This window comes from Eptatretus burgeri, chromosome 8 (assembly GCF_056783735.1).
Source record: "Eptatretus burgeri isolate ZD-2024b chromosome 8, Ebu_testis_v1, whole genome shotgun sequence".
Classification (NCBI taxonomy): Eukaryota; Metazoa; Chordata; class Myxini; order Myxiniformes; family Myxinidae; genus Eptatretus; species Eptatretus burgeri.
Window position 1 is genome coordinate 2,088,221 of NC_140968.1, and position 14,357 is coordinate 2,102,577.

The 14,357-nt window shown below is 47.6% G+C and overlaps 1 protein-coding gene across 1 annotated transcript in view; it reads right to left on the reverse strand.

The window, feature by feature from the left end:
* LOC147020913 (uncharacterized) overlaps positions 1–6,494 on the reverse strand; it is a 22,578-nt gene extending 16,084 nt beyond the window's left edge. The window contains exon 1 of the mRNA XM_085890567.1: positions 6,241–6,494. Within this exon, the coding sequence (XP_085746693.1) occupies positions 6,241–6,270 (30 nt within the window). The 5' untranslated portion in view covers positions 6,271–6,494. The remainder of the gene's footprint in view (positions 1–6,240) is intronic.
* Between the last annotated feature and the right edge of the window lie 7,863 nt (positions 6,495–14,357).

Consider the following 14,357-nt stretch of genomic DNA (forward strand, 5'->3'; position numbering starts at 1 on the left):
AACAGCTTGCCTAGTTTAGGAGATAATGGTAAAGGCGATTTCCATTAGCGGTGATATTATGATGTCAACTTTTTTTTCTTGGAAGAATTTCCAAAATCGGAGATGGTTACTGCCTGCGCGTGGGCTTTCTGCATATACATGGCAAGTTTCACGAAGATCCGATGAAAACTGTGGGTTGTGAAACAAAAAATGGCAAAAAATAGGAATGACGTCATAAAAATTGATATGACATCATAGTGATGTATCATATGTGCGGTAATTCATCTCTGCTAATGCCCTGTTCGATTCCCGCAAACAGAATTCAAAAAGCTTGCCAAGTTTCGGAGATAATTTTTTCGGCGATTTCCATTAGCGGAGATATTTTGACATCATAACTTTTTTATCTCGGAGGAATTTCCAAAAACGGAGATGGTTACTGTCTGCGCAGGGAATTTTTACATATATATGCCAAGTTTCAGGAAGTTTCGATGGAAACTGTAGGCTGTGAAACAAAAAAAGTCCACAAGAAGAAGACGAAGAACAACAACGTGAGTAAGAATTAGAGGTCCTCCACGAGGAGATCCTCCAAGACAGTTTTCAATGTATGTTCATGTTCCATCAATCATCCTTTTCCTTCCAACTTCAGTGCCAATTCACACCACCTACTCAAATCTACACCCTAAACCCCTCACCTGTTATCCCCTCTCCTTACCCCTCACATATTGCTCCTCATCCCACTGCACCTCCGCTCTTAGCACCTCTTCACTGTCTTCTGCTCCAGTACCAGCTCCTCCTCTGTTGTCCCAAACTGTGTGGTGTTCTAACATCTGTGGGCTCCATTCTAACCGAACAGGTATGTCACTCTCTCAATCAGTACACTCCTCAACACCGTTGAGTCTGGAATTTCACTCAGGCCGACTGGCAGGAACTTCAAGCGGCCATCAAACTTCTAGACTGATCTGCCATTTCTACTTTCTCCAACATCAACTCGTCTGGGGAATTCTTTCAAAGAAACTTCCTCTCTCATGCACAGATTTATCCCATCTCATCTTCAGTTGTCCTACCCTTCCTCCCCCACCCATGCTACACTGCAGATTGTGGTGGGGCAGTTGTCCTGAAACAAGTTGCCTTCACCTCATGGAAAGCAAATCCAACTGAAGGCAATCTCAGTTCCTTCAACAAAGCTCCCTCCATCCCCCTCCATCTTCCCCGTCCATCCCCTCCCTTACATCAAATGGCCGCACTGCTGATACCTCACGTGAAAAGCCTGAATGCCTAAACTCAATGTTTGCTTTCTAATCTTGTGACCCAAACCCGTCACTTTCTCTGCCCACTTTACCCAGTCGCACCCAACTGTCCCTGGACTCTGTGTCCTTTTCTCCTGACAAGGTGGAGAGCTTGCTGTCAAACCTCGACTCAGATTCTGCAACCGGTCCAGACGGCATCAGCCCACGTGTCCTAAAAACCTGCTTCTGTGCTCTTGCTCACCCTCTCTCTGTTCTATTCACCCTCTCATTTGCCCAAGGTCATCTGCCATCCACTTTGAAATCAGCAAACATCACTGCCCTGCATAAAAAGTGTGCAAAAACAGATCCCTGCAACGACAGACCAATCAGCCTTCTCCCAATCATCAGCAAGATTATTGAATCCATCATCACTTCAGACATGAAATCCTTCCTCTTCTCCAATGGCTTGATTTCTGATTATCAATTTGGTTTCAGACCAGGTCACTCTACCCTGGATATGCTGCTACTGCTCTCCCATCAATGGATGGAGGTCCTCAATGCTGGACATGAAATTAGAGCCGTATCTCTGGACATATCACGTGCTTTTGACACGGTCTGGCACCCTGCCCTACTCACCAAACTCTCTTCCCACGGTATTCAAGGCCATCTCCACTCATGGCTCGCAGATTTCCTCTCCTGTCGCAGTCAACGTGTGGCCCTAAATGGAGTTCTTTCATCCCCTCTTCCTGTCCAGGCTGGAGTTCCTCAAGGTAGCATTCTGGACCCTGTTCTTTTTCTGGTTTTCATCAATGATCTCTCCGACTCTCTGGAAAATCCTCTATCTCTGTGCTGATGACTCCACCCTCTGTCGTACCATCTGTCATCCCTCAGATCGGCAAGCAGCATCTTCACTCTGCAGATCTGGATAAAATCACAAACTGGTCCAACATGTGGAACATGTCTTTCAATTTGGACAAATCTCACATTCTCACTATGTCTCTCCAAAAGGACCTTTCCTGCCCCCCTTGCCTCCTGCTCCCCTTGTTGTATATTGTGTGTGTTAGCTCTTATATGAGCCTTGACTTTTTTTTTACAAAAAATAAAAGACCATCAAGGCCCCAACACCCTTAAGACCCCAAAGATCCTTAAAACCTCAAAAGACCCTTTAAGAACCCGAAGACCCATTTCGACCGTTACACCCCTTGAGTCCCTTGTCTCACTTTCGACCCAATAGCCCCTTCACCATTTAAACCCCTTCCACCTTTCATACATGTTAGACAGCTTGTTAGACAGTTGATCATTTCGAGCTTTAGACCACTTAGACATTTTTAGACCCTTTCTACATGTTTAAGGGATTGGACCTTTTCAACCTCTTCGACCCAAACTCCGATTTGAATGTACCCTTTAGAGTTTAGACCATGTATAACCTTTTAGGCAAACATGATGCAAACATTTATAGTCTTCTTGCAAAAAAAAAAAAAACAACAGACTATACTGTTTTTTTCAGCAAGTAATGTGCAAACTTGATCCACTCGAAGGGTGGGTACTCTGCGAGTGAGTGGTTGCATTTTTAATCCAATGGAATGATTACACAATCAAGCACTAGATTATTAAATCCTTCAACACAATAACAAATTAAACCACAAACATATTGTTACGTTTCAGGGGGTACATATTGGCTAGTTCGGCATGTTAAGTTTGGCATGGTCCGAGTGTTGGCGTAGGCTAGAACATTGTTTTTTTGTAACTAGGGACCCATAAAGGTTAAGTTGCTCTCTTCTTACATATGCCTGGAGGGGTGGTATCGTTGGCATTGATATTAGATTGGATGATGTATTGGTGTTATTCGGGTTTTTTTTTTTGTCCTGTCTGTGAACCAGGCACGAAAACCATGCAACGTGAGGATGGGTTGGTACCAGAAGAGGATGGGTTGGTACCCGTGTGTGGCTTTTCAAACTTCCCCGTGATGGTTCGAGAGGCTTTCTGTGATGTCAGCATGCCCGTGTGATAGCAGTATGATGGCACGGTGGTGGCAACTGCTTGCCGCATGAGTGACGGAGCCTGTCTGACAGGAGGGATGCTTGGGTGTGTCCACGGGGGAGGTGATAAAAGGGGCCGCACACAGGGGTTGAGGGTTCAGTTGAGCTGATGCGTTGAAGAAGATGGCAGTCCATTGGAGTCGGGGCCACGAGCCGGAGCGAGCGCTCTTGGCCTTTGCTTTCTCCGCTCTTTGTTCTGCCCACTCTTGGCTCTGGCTATTCTCCAAGCTCTTGCTGCTGCTCTCTTTGCCCTGTGGGATGCTTTTCTTCTCGATTGGGTGTTGCAGGCTGCTCCGTGCTGCTCGTTGGAGACTCGCTCGCCGTGGAGTGGCATCGATCCTGGTATCCCTTAAAAGACATTGCCTGGCCCCCAATTGTGAGTGACTGGACACTCGTGGTGCCATAGGTTCTATTCTTGTATCAAGTGTTTTTTCATTTATTTCTCTGTATTTATTCGTGTCCGTCTATCTAGCATATCGGGATTCTCTGTTTTTGTTGTCGTGTCCTTCCCTTTAAATAAACTGTTATTTCAGAAGTACACGTGTCGTATGGTGTCCCATTACAATCCTCATGAGCATAAAACCGTGTTAGCTTTTGGTAAATTCCTTGGGAAGGTAAAATTTGTAACGTTTGCATGAAGAGACCAGCTGAGTTTGGATTCCCCCGGGGGAGATTAGGCTAAACACTCGGGCTAAAATCAATTCCTCCTTCACAGCAACCCCTCCATGTCAGTAACCTTTCCCCTCCCTGCTCCCCCCTCGTCATGCCTCCTCTCAGCTTTCCCCCCTCCAAAACCCTCCTCATCCCCCAAGCTTTGCCGCAGCCCTGCACTCTCCAGCTTCTCCCCATCCCACTCCATCTCCCTGATCCTTTCCACATTCCTGCACCATACTGGCAGCTCCTCTTCCCCTGTCCCTAACTTTGTGGAGCTAAAAATCTGAGGCCTCAGCTTCAACTTGAGATATCTATCAATCCAGGTCGTGGCCAATAAACCAGACATCATCTGTTTAACAGAATCCTTCCTGGCGTCTCTCCCCTGTTACTGACTCCTCTGGGTTGATCGACCTGAACACTGTCCTGGTGACGGAGTTGCGCTTTAAATCAAAAACTCAATTTCTCACTCTCCATTTACTGCTCACTGTCCTGACACCTCCCAAACCCCAGGAATATCCCTGGTTGTGACATTCCCTCCGCTCCCACCTCGTGTTCATCTGTGTGTTGCACCATCCCTCAAACGGTGACGACTCCATCTACATCTCTCTCTCGGATAACATGGACAAATTTTCAACCACTCATATCAACTCTCCCTTCCTCATATGTGGCAATTGTTGCCATACAACTTGGCTGGGTGTTGGTACCTCTCTAACCAGCCCTGGCACTTCAGCAAATGACTTTTGTGTCTCCATGGGACCGACTCAATCTGCGAACTTTCCCGCAAATGTCTCCTGCTCTTCCTCTGCTCCAATTGGTTCCTCTGACCATGTGCTTGTGAAAATCAGCATTTCTCTGACTATTCTCAGAGAGCTGCGTCAACGCTGGCGAGTCTGTCATTTCACTCAATCAGATTGGCAGGGACTGGAAGCAGCTAATGCACTTCAGGACCAACACCGGCGAATATAGCACTTCACTCAAGCAGATTGGCAGGGACCAGGTAAGCAGCCATCACACTTCAGGACCAACGCCGGCGAGTCTGGAATCTCACTCAAGCAGATTGGTTGGGACTGGAAGCCACTAACGCACTTGAGGACCAATGCCGGCGAGTCTGGAATCTCACTCAAGCAGATTGGTTGGGACTGGAAGCCACTAACGCACTTGAGGACCAATGCCGGCGAGTCTGGAATCTCACTCAAGCAGATTGGTTGGGACTGGAAGCCACTAACGCACTTCAGGACCAATGCCGGTGAGTCAGGAATCTCACTCAAGCAGATTGGTTGGGACTGGAAGCAGCCATCAAACTTCAGGACCAACACCGGCGAGTCTGGAATCTCACTCAAGCAGATTGGTTGGGACTGGAAGCAGCCATCAAACTTCAGGACCAACACCGGCGAATATAGCATTTCACTCAAGCAGATTGGCAGGGACCATGTAAGCAGCCATCACACTTCAGGACCAACGCCGGCGAGTCTGGAATCTCACTCAAGCAGATTGGTTGGGACTGGAAGCCACTAACGCACTTCAGGACCAACACCGGTGAGTCTGGAATCTCACTCAAGCAGATTGGTTGGGACTGGAAGCCACTAACGCACTTCAGGACCAACACCGGTGAGTCTGGAATCTCACTCAAGCAGATTGGTTGGGACTGGAAGCAGCCATCACACTTCAGGACCAACACCGGCGAATATAGCATTTCACTCAAGCAGATTGGCAGGGACCATGTAAGCAGCCATCACACTTCAGGACCAACACCGACGAGTCTGGAATCTCACTCAAGCAGATTGGTAGGGACTGGAAGCCACTAACGCACTTCAGGACCAACGCCGGTGAGTCGGGAATCTCACTCAAGCAGATTGGTTGGGACTGGAAGCAGCCATCACACTTCAGGACCAACACCGGCGAGTCTGGCATGTCACTCACGTGGATTGGCAGCGACCGTGTAAGCAGCCATCACACTTCATGACTGCACAAATCTTTTTTTTATTTTCTAATAAATAAATATTAATCCTTTTTTTTATTTCCAGGAGTGTAGCTCTTGGACGAGGAAGGATTTGAATCCAGTTGGTATGAGGAGGTACTAATTCAATATATTTGGACAGTATATTGAAAATTTCAAACTTTTGTGTTTCTTGAAGAATCTTATCACATACCATACCATAACATACCATACCATACCAAAAGATACCATACCAAATGTGCAATATTCCGAACGCCTCTCATAGCAAAGGTATTTCTACAGGGAAGGGCAACGTCATAATGGCAAAACTTGAACACAGAATGAACATCCAAGCACTGCATGTTATCATGAACAAAGTGTACCCAGACAGGTACGAGGTACCTACCGGAAGGGAGGTCAATGTCGCCATGGCCATGTTGTTCTGATGGAGTCGTCGTCGTGATTGACTCGAGACAGAATCCAGGACGAGGTTTTCATATTATTGTGTGTGTGGTTCAATTTTACACGTTTCCTGGAAGTGAAGAAATAAATATGGACACAAGTGCAATGAACTTCTGCTTTGTTCAGTGTGAAAATTACAGAGAGAGAGAGCGACACACACAGACATACAGAGCTGTTTAACTTCCGCACAGTGTGATTCGATACACAGAAAGTTTACCTTCTTACCTCGTGACCTGTCATCCAATTGAAGAGGAAAAAGATCATCAAAGGTTTACATGATTCAGGGAAAGGGAGAAGGCAACAAACATTGTGCTCAGAGTTCCTGCGACTGGCAGTTGGTGGACCATGGGACTCTTCATCCCAGAGTTGAGGATTTTAGCCCTGGGGTTGTGGGTTTGAGCCCTGGGTTGTGGGTTTGAGCCCTGTGGTTGTGGGTTTGAGCCCTGGGGTCGTGGGTTTGAGCCCTGGGGTTGTGGGTTTGAGCCCCGGGGTTGTGGGTTTGAGCCCCAGGTTTGGCAAAAAGCTTGAAACAGCCAATAAGTTGGGTAATGGTCGTAACGTTTGCTCTGAGTCTGGGTGGTCGGTGGTTTGAGACCCAGCCGAGTCATACCGAGGTCTCTACAAACAGTACGTACTGCTTCCTTGCTTGATGTTCAGCACCATAGGTTGGTTATAATAGCGCAGGCTTTTCTGGGCCGAATGGCTTCCTCCTGCGTCGATGTGTTCCTTGTAATAAAGGGAACTCGGATTATTATTCAACTTCCAGATTATCCACGTCTTGCTCCAACGTATTGAGTCACATTCTTTGACCAGAGCCACTTCCAGTTAATGTGGGTACTCTGGTAACCACAAGCTTGCCTCCCCACTATGTACCAGCCTGTTCACTCACATGCGAGCCTGGAGCGATCAAGCATTCCTCAGCTCTCCTTTGTTTCATCATCCATTCCATTGCTTGTTGCATCCACCTTTTGTCCCATTATTTGCACTGTATGAACAGGGTGCCTGGTGTTGGCTTAATGGTTAGGGTGGCGGGCTTGGGATCGCAGGGTCCCGAATTCAAATCCCGCTCGGTCGTTGAACTAATAGCAGGTGGTGTTGATTTAGCTTTTCATCCTTCCAAGGTCAGCACAATGAGTACCAGGTTGTTGGGATGATTGAGCCATTCGAATATCCTGCGTCGGAGTGGTGACCCGTCCAGGATTGTGCCCAATAGCCCAGGAGACTGCTTGGGGGCAACACTGATGCTTTGCACAGAGGATGGTCCCAATGGATGGAGGGATGGATGGATAAATGGAGCTGACGAACGAATAAAAACCAACTGTACAACAAAAGAGGAACAATGGACGAAAAGAACGGGATCTCCATTGAGGTCAAGCTTGGTGGGTTGACTCAGCCTGTCATCTTTCCGAGCCACGACACAGCCATTGGCACAGCCACGTCCACAGAAAATGATGCAACCATCAGCCACGGGCTGCACATGATACCTAGCTGTTGAGGTATGCTAACCACCGAACGAAGCAAGTAGCTGCCCTTTGGGGCATTCACCCTTCATTGGAGTGAAAAGAACAAGAAGAAAGACAGACGACGACGACGAGGGGTGAACACCAAAAACGTCAGCCTCCACTTACTTCCCACGGTGGTTCGCAGACCTCAATCAACGAGCTGTTGATCTCATCAATGGTACTACCTGTCCACCAATGGTTATCGACACGAGCTTTCACCGGCAAGGCGATAGGGCTGACAGGATGGTCTAGGCCCTCGAGGTACACAAACTCCTCGAAGCTATCTAGCTTGGGTTTGAATCCAGACACAGCTATAAACTGCCATCCCAGTGTTTCACAGTTAGATTGATCATCAGTGCGTTTGACGTCCTTGATCGGATGGACGTTAAACTGGGCGTCCCGTCTACCTGCAATCGTTGGTGAATGTTAAAGATTCCTCAGGGTTCTTCGCGAAGTGTCGGCGAGCTATCGCTGGAACCCTGAACAAATTACAAATCCCTCCCCTAAACTACAGATGGCACTGTATCAGCAGCTCAGCCGCACCCTCAGACAATGATGCTACCCCACAGCCTTCTTCATTGCACAAAGACAAAGTAACTGGAACGGCACTCTGTGGAGCGCATATCACCGCCAGCCTGAACAGTTTACCTTTTGTATCCTTTCGTGTCAAACTAATAAAATATAATAGCCATGTCATCCGCAAGAACAACACTAACTACGAAAACTACTACTACTACTACTACTACAACGAGTACAACAAGAAAAAGAGCAATAAGAGATTGGAGACCCTCGCCAAGACCTGTTGCAGAAGGAGTCATCAGAAGGAATCCGAACAAGCAAAAAGCAAAGATGACGTTATCAGAAGGAACCTGGATAGGATTCGGGTTTCCGACACTACTCCTCTACCCTCAAACACACCCAGGCACAGCCAAGTGAACCTTATAAAAAAAACCCCAAAAATAAAAAAAAAGAACCCAGATCAAAAAAAAAAAAAATTCTGGCTGCCACACCATGTGTCTGATCAAGTTGAAATTTAAAACAGGTATTCCGCATCACGCCGAGATCACAATTGTGAAGTTTCACTTCGATTGAGCAAGCCATTCCAGAGAAAACATTATTTAATATTTTTTTAAATCCAATATGGCTGCCAAACCATGTGACCAATCAATTATTCCTGAACAACATCACACGTCTTGGGGAACATTCCCTTCGATCTGTCCAGTCGGTGTGAAGAAGAAGATTTTTATATTTTATGGTATCTCCAATATGGACAATCACATAGCTCACATCGATGACACAGCAATCCCGTGGACAACCACACAGCTCACAATGACACAGCTATCCCGTGGACAACCACACAGCTCACATCGATGACACAGCTATCCCGTGGACAATCATACAGCTCACATCAATGACACGGCTATTCCATGGACAATCACACAGCTCACAATGACACAGCTATCCCGTGGACAATCATACAGCTCACATCGATGACACAGCTATCCCGTGGACAATCATACAGCTCACATCAATGACACAGCTATCCCGTGGACAATCACACAGCGCACGTCCTTGACACAGCTATCCCGTGGACAATCACACAGCTCACATCGATGACAACTATTCCGTGGACAATCACACAGCTCACATCGATGACACAGCTATTCCGTGGACAATCACACAGCTCACATCGATGACACGGCTATCCCGTGGACAATCATACAGCTCACATCAATGACACAGCTATTCCGTGGACAATCACACAGCGCACGTCCTTGACACAGCTATCCCGTGGACAATCACACAGCTCACATCGATGACAACTATTCCGTGGACAATCACACAGCTCACATCGATGACACAGCTATCCCGTGGACAATCACACAGCTCACATCGATGACACAACTATCCCATGGACAATCACACAGCTCAACTCGATGACACAGCTATCCCATGGACAATCATACAGCTCACATCGATGAAACAGCTATCCGATGGACAACCACACAGCTCACATCCTTGACACAGCTATTGCGTGGACAATCACACAGCTCACATCCTTGACACAGCTATTCTGTGGACAATCACACAGCTCACATCGATAACTCAGCTATGCCGTGGACAATCACACAGCTCGCATCGATGACACAGCTATTCCGTGGACAATCACACAGCTCACGATGACACAGCTATCCTGTGGACAATCACACAGCTTACATCGATGACACGGCTATCCCGTGGACAATCACACAGCTGACATCCTTGACACAGCTATCCCGTGGACAATCACACAGCTCACGATGACACAGCTATCCCATGGACAACCACACAACTCACATCGATGACACAGTTATCCCATGGACAACCACACAACTCACATCGATGACACAGTTATCCGATGGACAACCACAAAACTCACATCGATGACACAGTTATCTGATGGACAATCACACAGCTCACATCGATGACACTGTTATCCCATGGACAATCACACAGCTCACATCCTTGACACAGCTATCCCGTGGACAATCACACAGCTCACGATGACACAGCTATCCCATGGACAACCACACAACTCACATCGATGCCACAGTTATCCGATGGACAACCACACAACTCACATCGATGACACAGTTATCCCATGGACAATCACACAGCTCACATCCTTGACACAGCTATCCCGTGGACAATCACACAGCTCACGATGACACAGCTATCCCATGGACAACCACACAACTCACATCGATGACACAACTATTCCATGGACAACCACACAGCTCACATCGATGACACAGTTATCCCATGGACAATCACACAGCTCACATCGATGACACAGTTATCCCGTGGACAACCACACAGCTCACATTGATGACACAGCTATCTCGTGGACAATCACACAACTCACATCGATGACACAGCTATTCCATGGACAACCACACAGCTCACATCGATGACACAGCTATTCTGTGGACAACCACACAGCTCGCATCGATGACACAGCTATTCTGTGGACAACCACACAACTCACATCGATGATACAGCTATTCCGTGGCCAACGACACAGCTCACATCGATGACACAGTTATCCCGTGGACAATCACACAACTCACATCGATGACACAGCTATTCCATGGACAACCACACAGCTCACATCGATGACACAGCTATTCCATGGACAACCACACAGCTCACATCGATGACACAGCTATTCCATGGACAACCACACAGCTCACATCGATGACAGCTATTCCGTGGACAATCACACAGCTCACATCCTTGACACATCTATTCCGTGGACAAACACACAGCTCACATCGATGACAGCTATTCCGTGGACAATCACACAGCTCACGATGACACAGCTATCCCGTGGACAATCACACAGCTTACATCGATGACACGGCTATCCCGTGGACAATCACACAGCTGACATCCTTGACACAGCTATCCCGTGGACAATCACACAGCTCATGATGACACAGCTATCCCATGGACAACCACACAACTCACATCGATGACACAGTTATCCCATGGACAACCACACAACTCACATCGATGACACAGTTATCCGATGGACAACCGCAAAACTCACATCGATGACACAGTTATCTGATGGACAATCACACAGCTCACATCAATGACACTGTTATCCCATGGACAATCACACAGCTCACATCCTTGACACAGCTATCCCGTGGACAATCACACAGCTCACGATGACACAGCTATCCCATGGACAACCACACAACTCACATCGATGACACAGTTATCCGATGGACAACCACAAAACTCACATCGATGACACAGTTATCTGATGGACAATCACACAGCTCACATCGATGACACTGTTATCCCATGGACAATCACACAGCTCACATCCTTGACACAGCTATCCCGTGGACAATCACACAGCTCACGATGACACAGCTATCCCATGGACAACCACACAACTCACATCGATGCCACAGTTATCCGATGGACAACCACACAACTCACATCGATGACACAGTTATCCCATGGACAATCACACAGCTCACATCCTTGACACAGCTATCCCGTGGACAATCACACAGCTCACGATGACACAGCTATCCCATGGACAACCACACAACTCACATCGATGACACAACTATTCCATGGACAACCACACAGCTCACATCGATGACACACTTATCCCGTGGACAATCACACAGCTATCGCGTGGACAACCACACAACTCACATCGATGACACAGTTATCCCATGGACAATCACACAGCTCACATCGTTGACACAGTTATCCCGTGGACAACCACACAGCTCACATTGATGACACAGCTATCTCGTGGACAATCACACAACTCACATCGATGACACAGCTATTCCATGGACAACCACACAGCTCACATCGATGACACAGCTATTCTGTGGACAACCACACAGCTCGCATCGATGACACAGCTATTCTGTGGACAACCACACAGCTCACATCGATGATACAGCTATTCCGTGGCCAACGACACAGCTCACATCGATGACACAGTTATCCCGTGGACAATCACACAACTCACATCGATGACACAGCTATTCCATGGACAACCACACAGCTCACATCGATGACACAGCTATTCCATGGACAACCACACAGCTCATATCGATGACACAGCTATTCCATGGACAACCACACAGCTCACATCGATGACAGCTATTCCGTGGACAATCACACAGCTCACATCCTTGACACATCTATTCCGTGGACAAACACACAGCTCACATCGATGACACAGCTATCCCGTGGACAACCACACAGCTCACATCGATGACACAGCTATTCAGTGGACAATCACACAGCTCACATCCTTGACACAGCTATTCTGTGGACAATCACACAGTTCACATTCTTGACACAGCTATTCCGTGGACAATCACACAGCTCACATCCTTGACACAGCTATTCCGTGGACAATCACACGGCTCACATCCTTGACACAGCTATCCCGTGGACAATCACACAGCTCATATCGATGACACAGCTATCCCGTGGACAATCACACAGCTCACATGCTTGACACAGCTATCCCGTGGACAATCACACAGCTATCCCATGGACAACCACACAGCTCACATCCTTGACACAGCTATTCCGTGGACAATCACACAGATTACGATGACACAGCTATTCCGTGGACAATCACACAGCTCACATCCTTGAAACAGCTATTCCGTGGACAATCACACAACTCACATCGATGACAACTATTCCGTGAATAATCACACAGCTCACTTCCTTGACACAGCTATTCCGTTGACAATCACACAGCTCACGTCCTTGACACAGCTATCCCGTGGACAATCACACAGCTCACATCGATGACACAACTATTCCGTGGACAATCACACAGCTCACATCGACGACACAGCGATTCCGTGGACAATCACACAGCTCACGTCCTTGACACAGCTATCCCATGGACAATCACACAGCTCACATCGATGACACAACTCTGCAGTGGACAATCACACAGCTCACATCGATGACACAGCTATCCCGTGGAGAATCACACAGCTCACATCGATGACACAACTATTCCGTGGACAATCGCACAGCTCACATCCTTGACACAGCTGTCCCATGGCCAATCACACAGCTCACCTCGTTGACACAGCTATCCCATGGACAATCACACAGCTCACATCCTTGACATAGCTATTCCGTGGACAATCACACAGCTCACATCCTTGACACAGCAATCCCGTGAACAATCACACAGCTATCCCATGGACAATCACACAGCTCACATCCTTGACACAGCTATCCCGTGGACAATCACACAGCTCACGATGACACAGCTATTCCGTGGACAATCACACAGCTCACATCCTTGAAACAGCTATTCCGTGGACAATCACACAACTCACATCGATGACACAACTATTCCGTGAATAATCACACAGCTCACTTCCTTGACACAGCTATTCCGTTGACAATCACACAGCTCACGTCCTTGACACAGCTATCCCGTGGACAATCACACAGCTCACATCGATGACACAACTATTCCGTGGACAATCACACAGCTCACATCGACGACACAGCGATTCCGTGGACAATCACACAGCTCACGTCCTTGACACAGCTATCCCATGGACAATCACACAGCTCACATCGATGACACAACTCTCCAGTGGACAATCACACAGCTCACATCGATGACACAGCTATCCCGTGGAGAATCACACAGCTCACATCGATGACACAACTATTCCGTGGACAATCGCACAGCTCACATCCTTGACACAGCTGTCCCATGGACAATCACACAGCTCTCATCCTTGACATAGCTATTCCTTGGACAATCACACAGCTTACATCCTTGACACAGCAATCCCGTGAACAATCACACAGCTATCCCATGGACAATCACACAGCTCACATCCTTGACACAGCTATCCCGTGGACAATCACACAGCTCACGATGACATAGCTATTCCGTGGACAATCACACAGCTATCCCATGGACAATCACACAGCTCACATCCTTGACATAGCTATCCCGTGGCCAATCACACAGCTCACGATG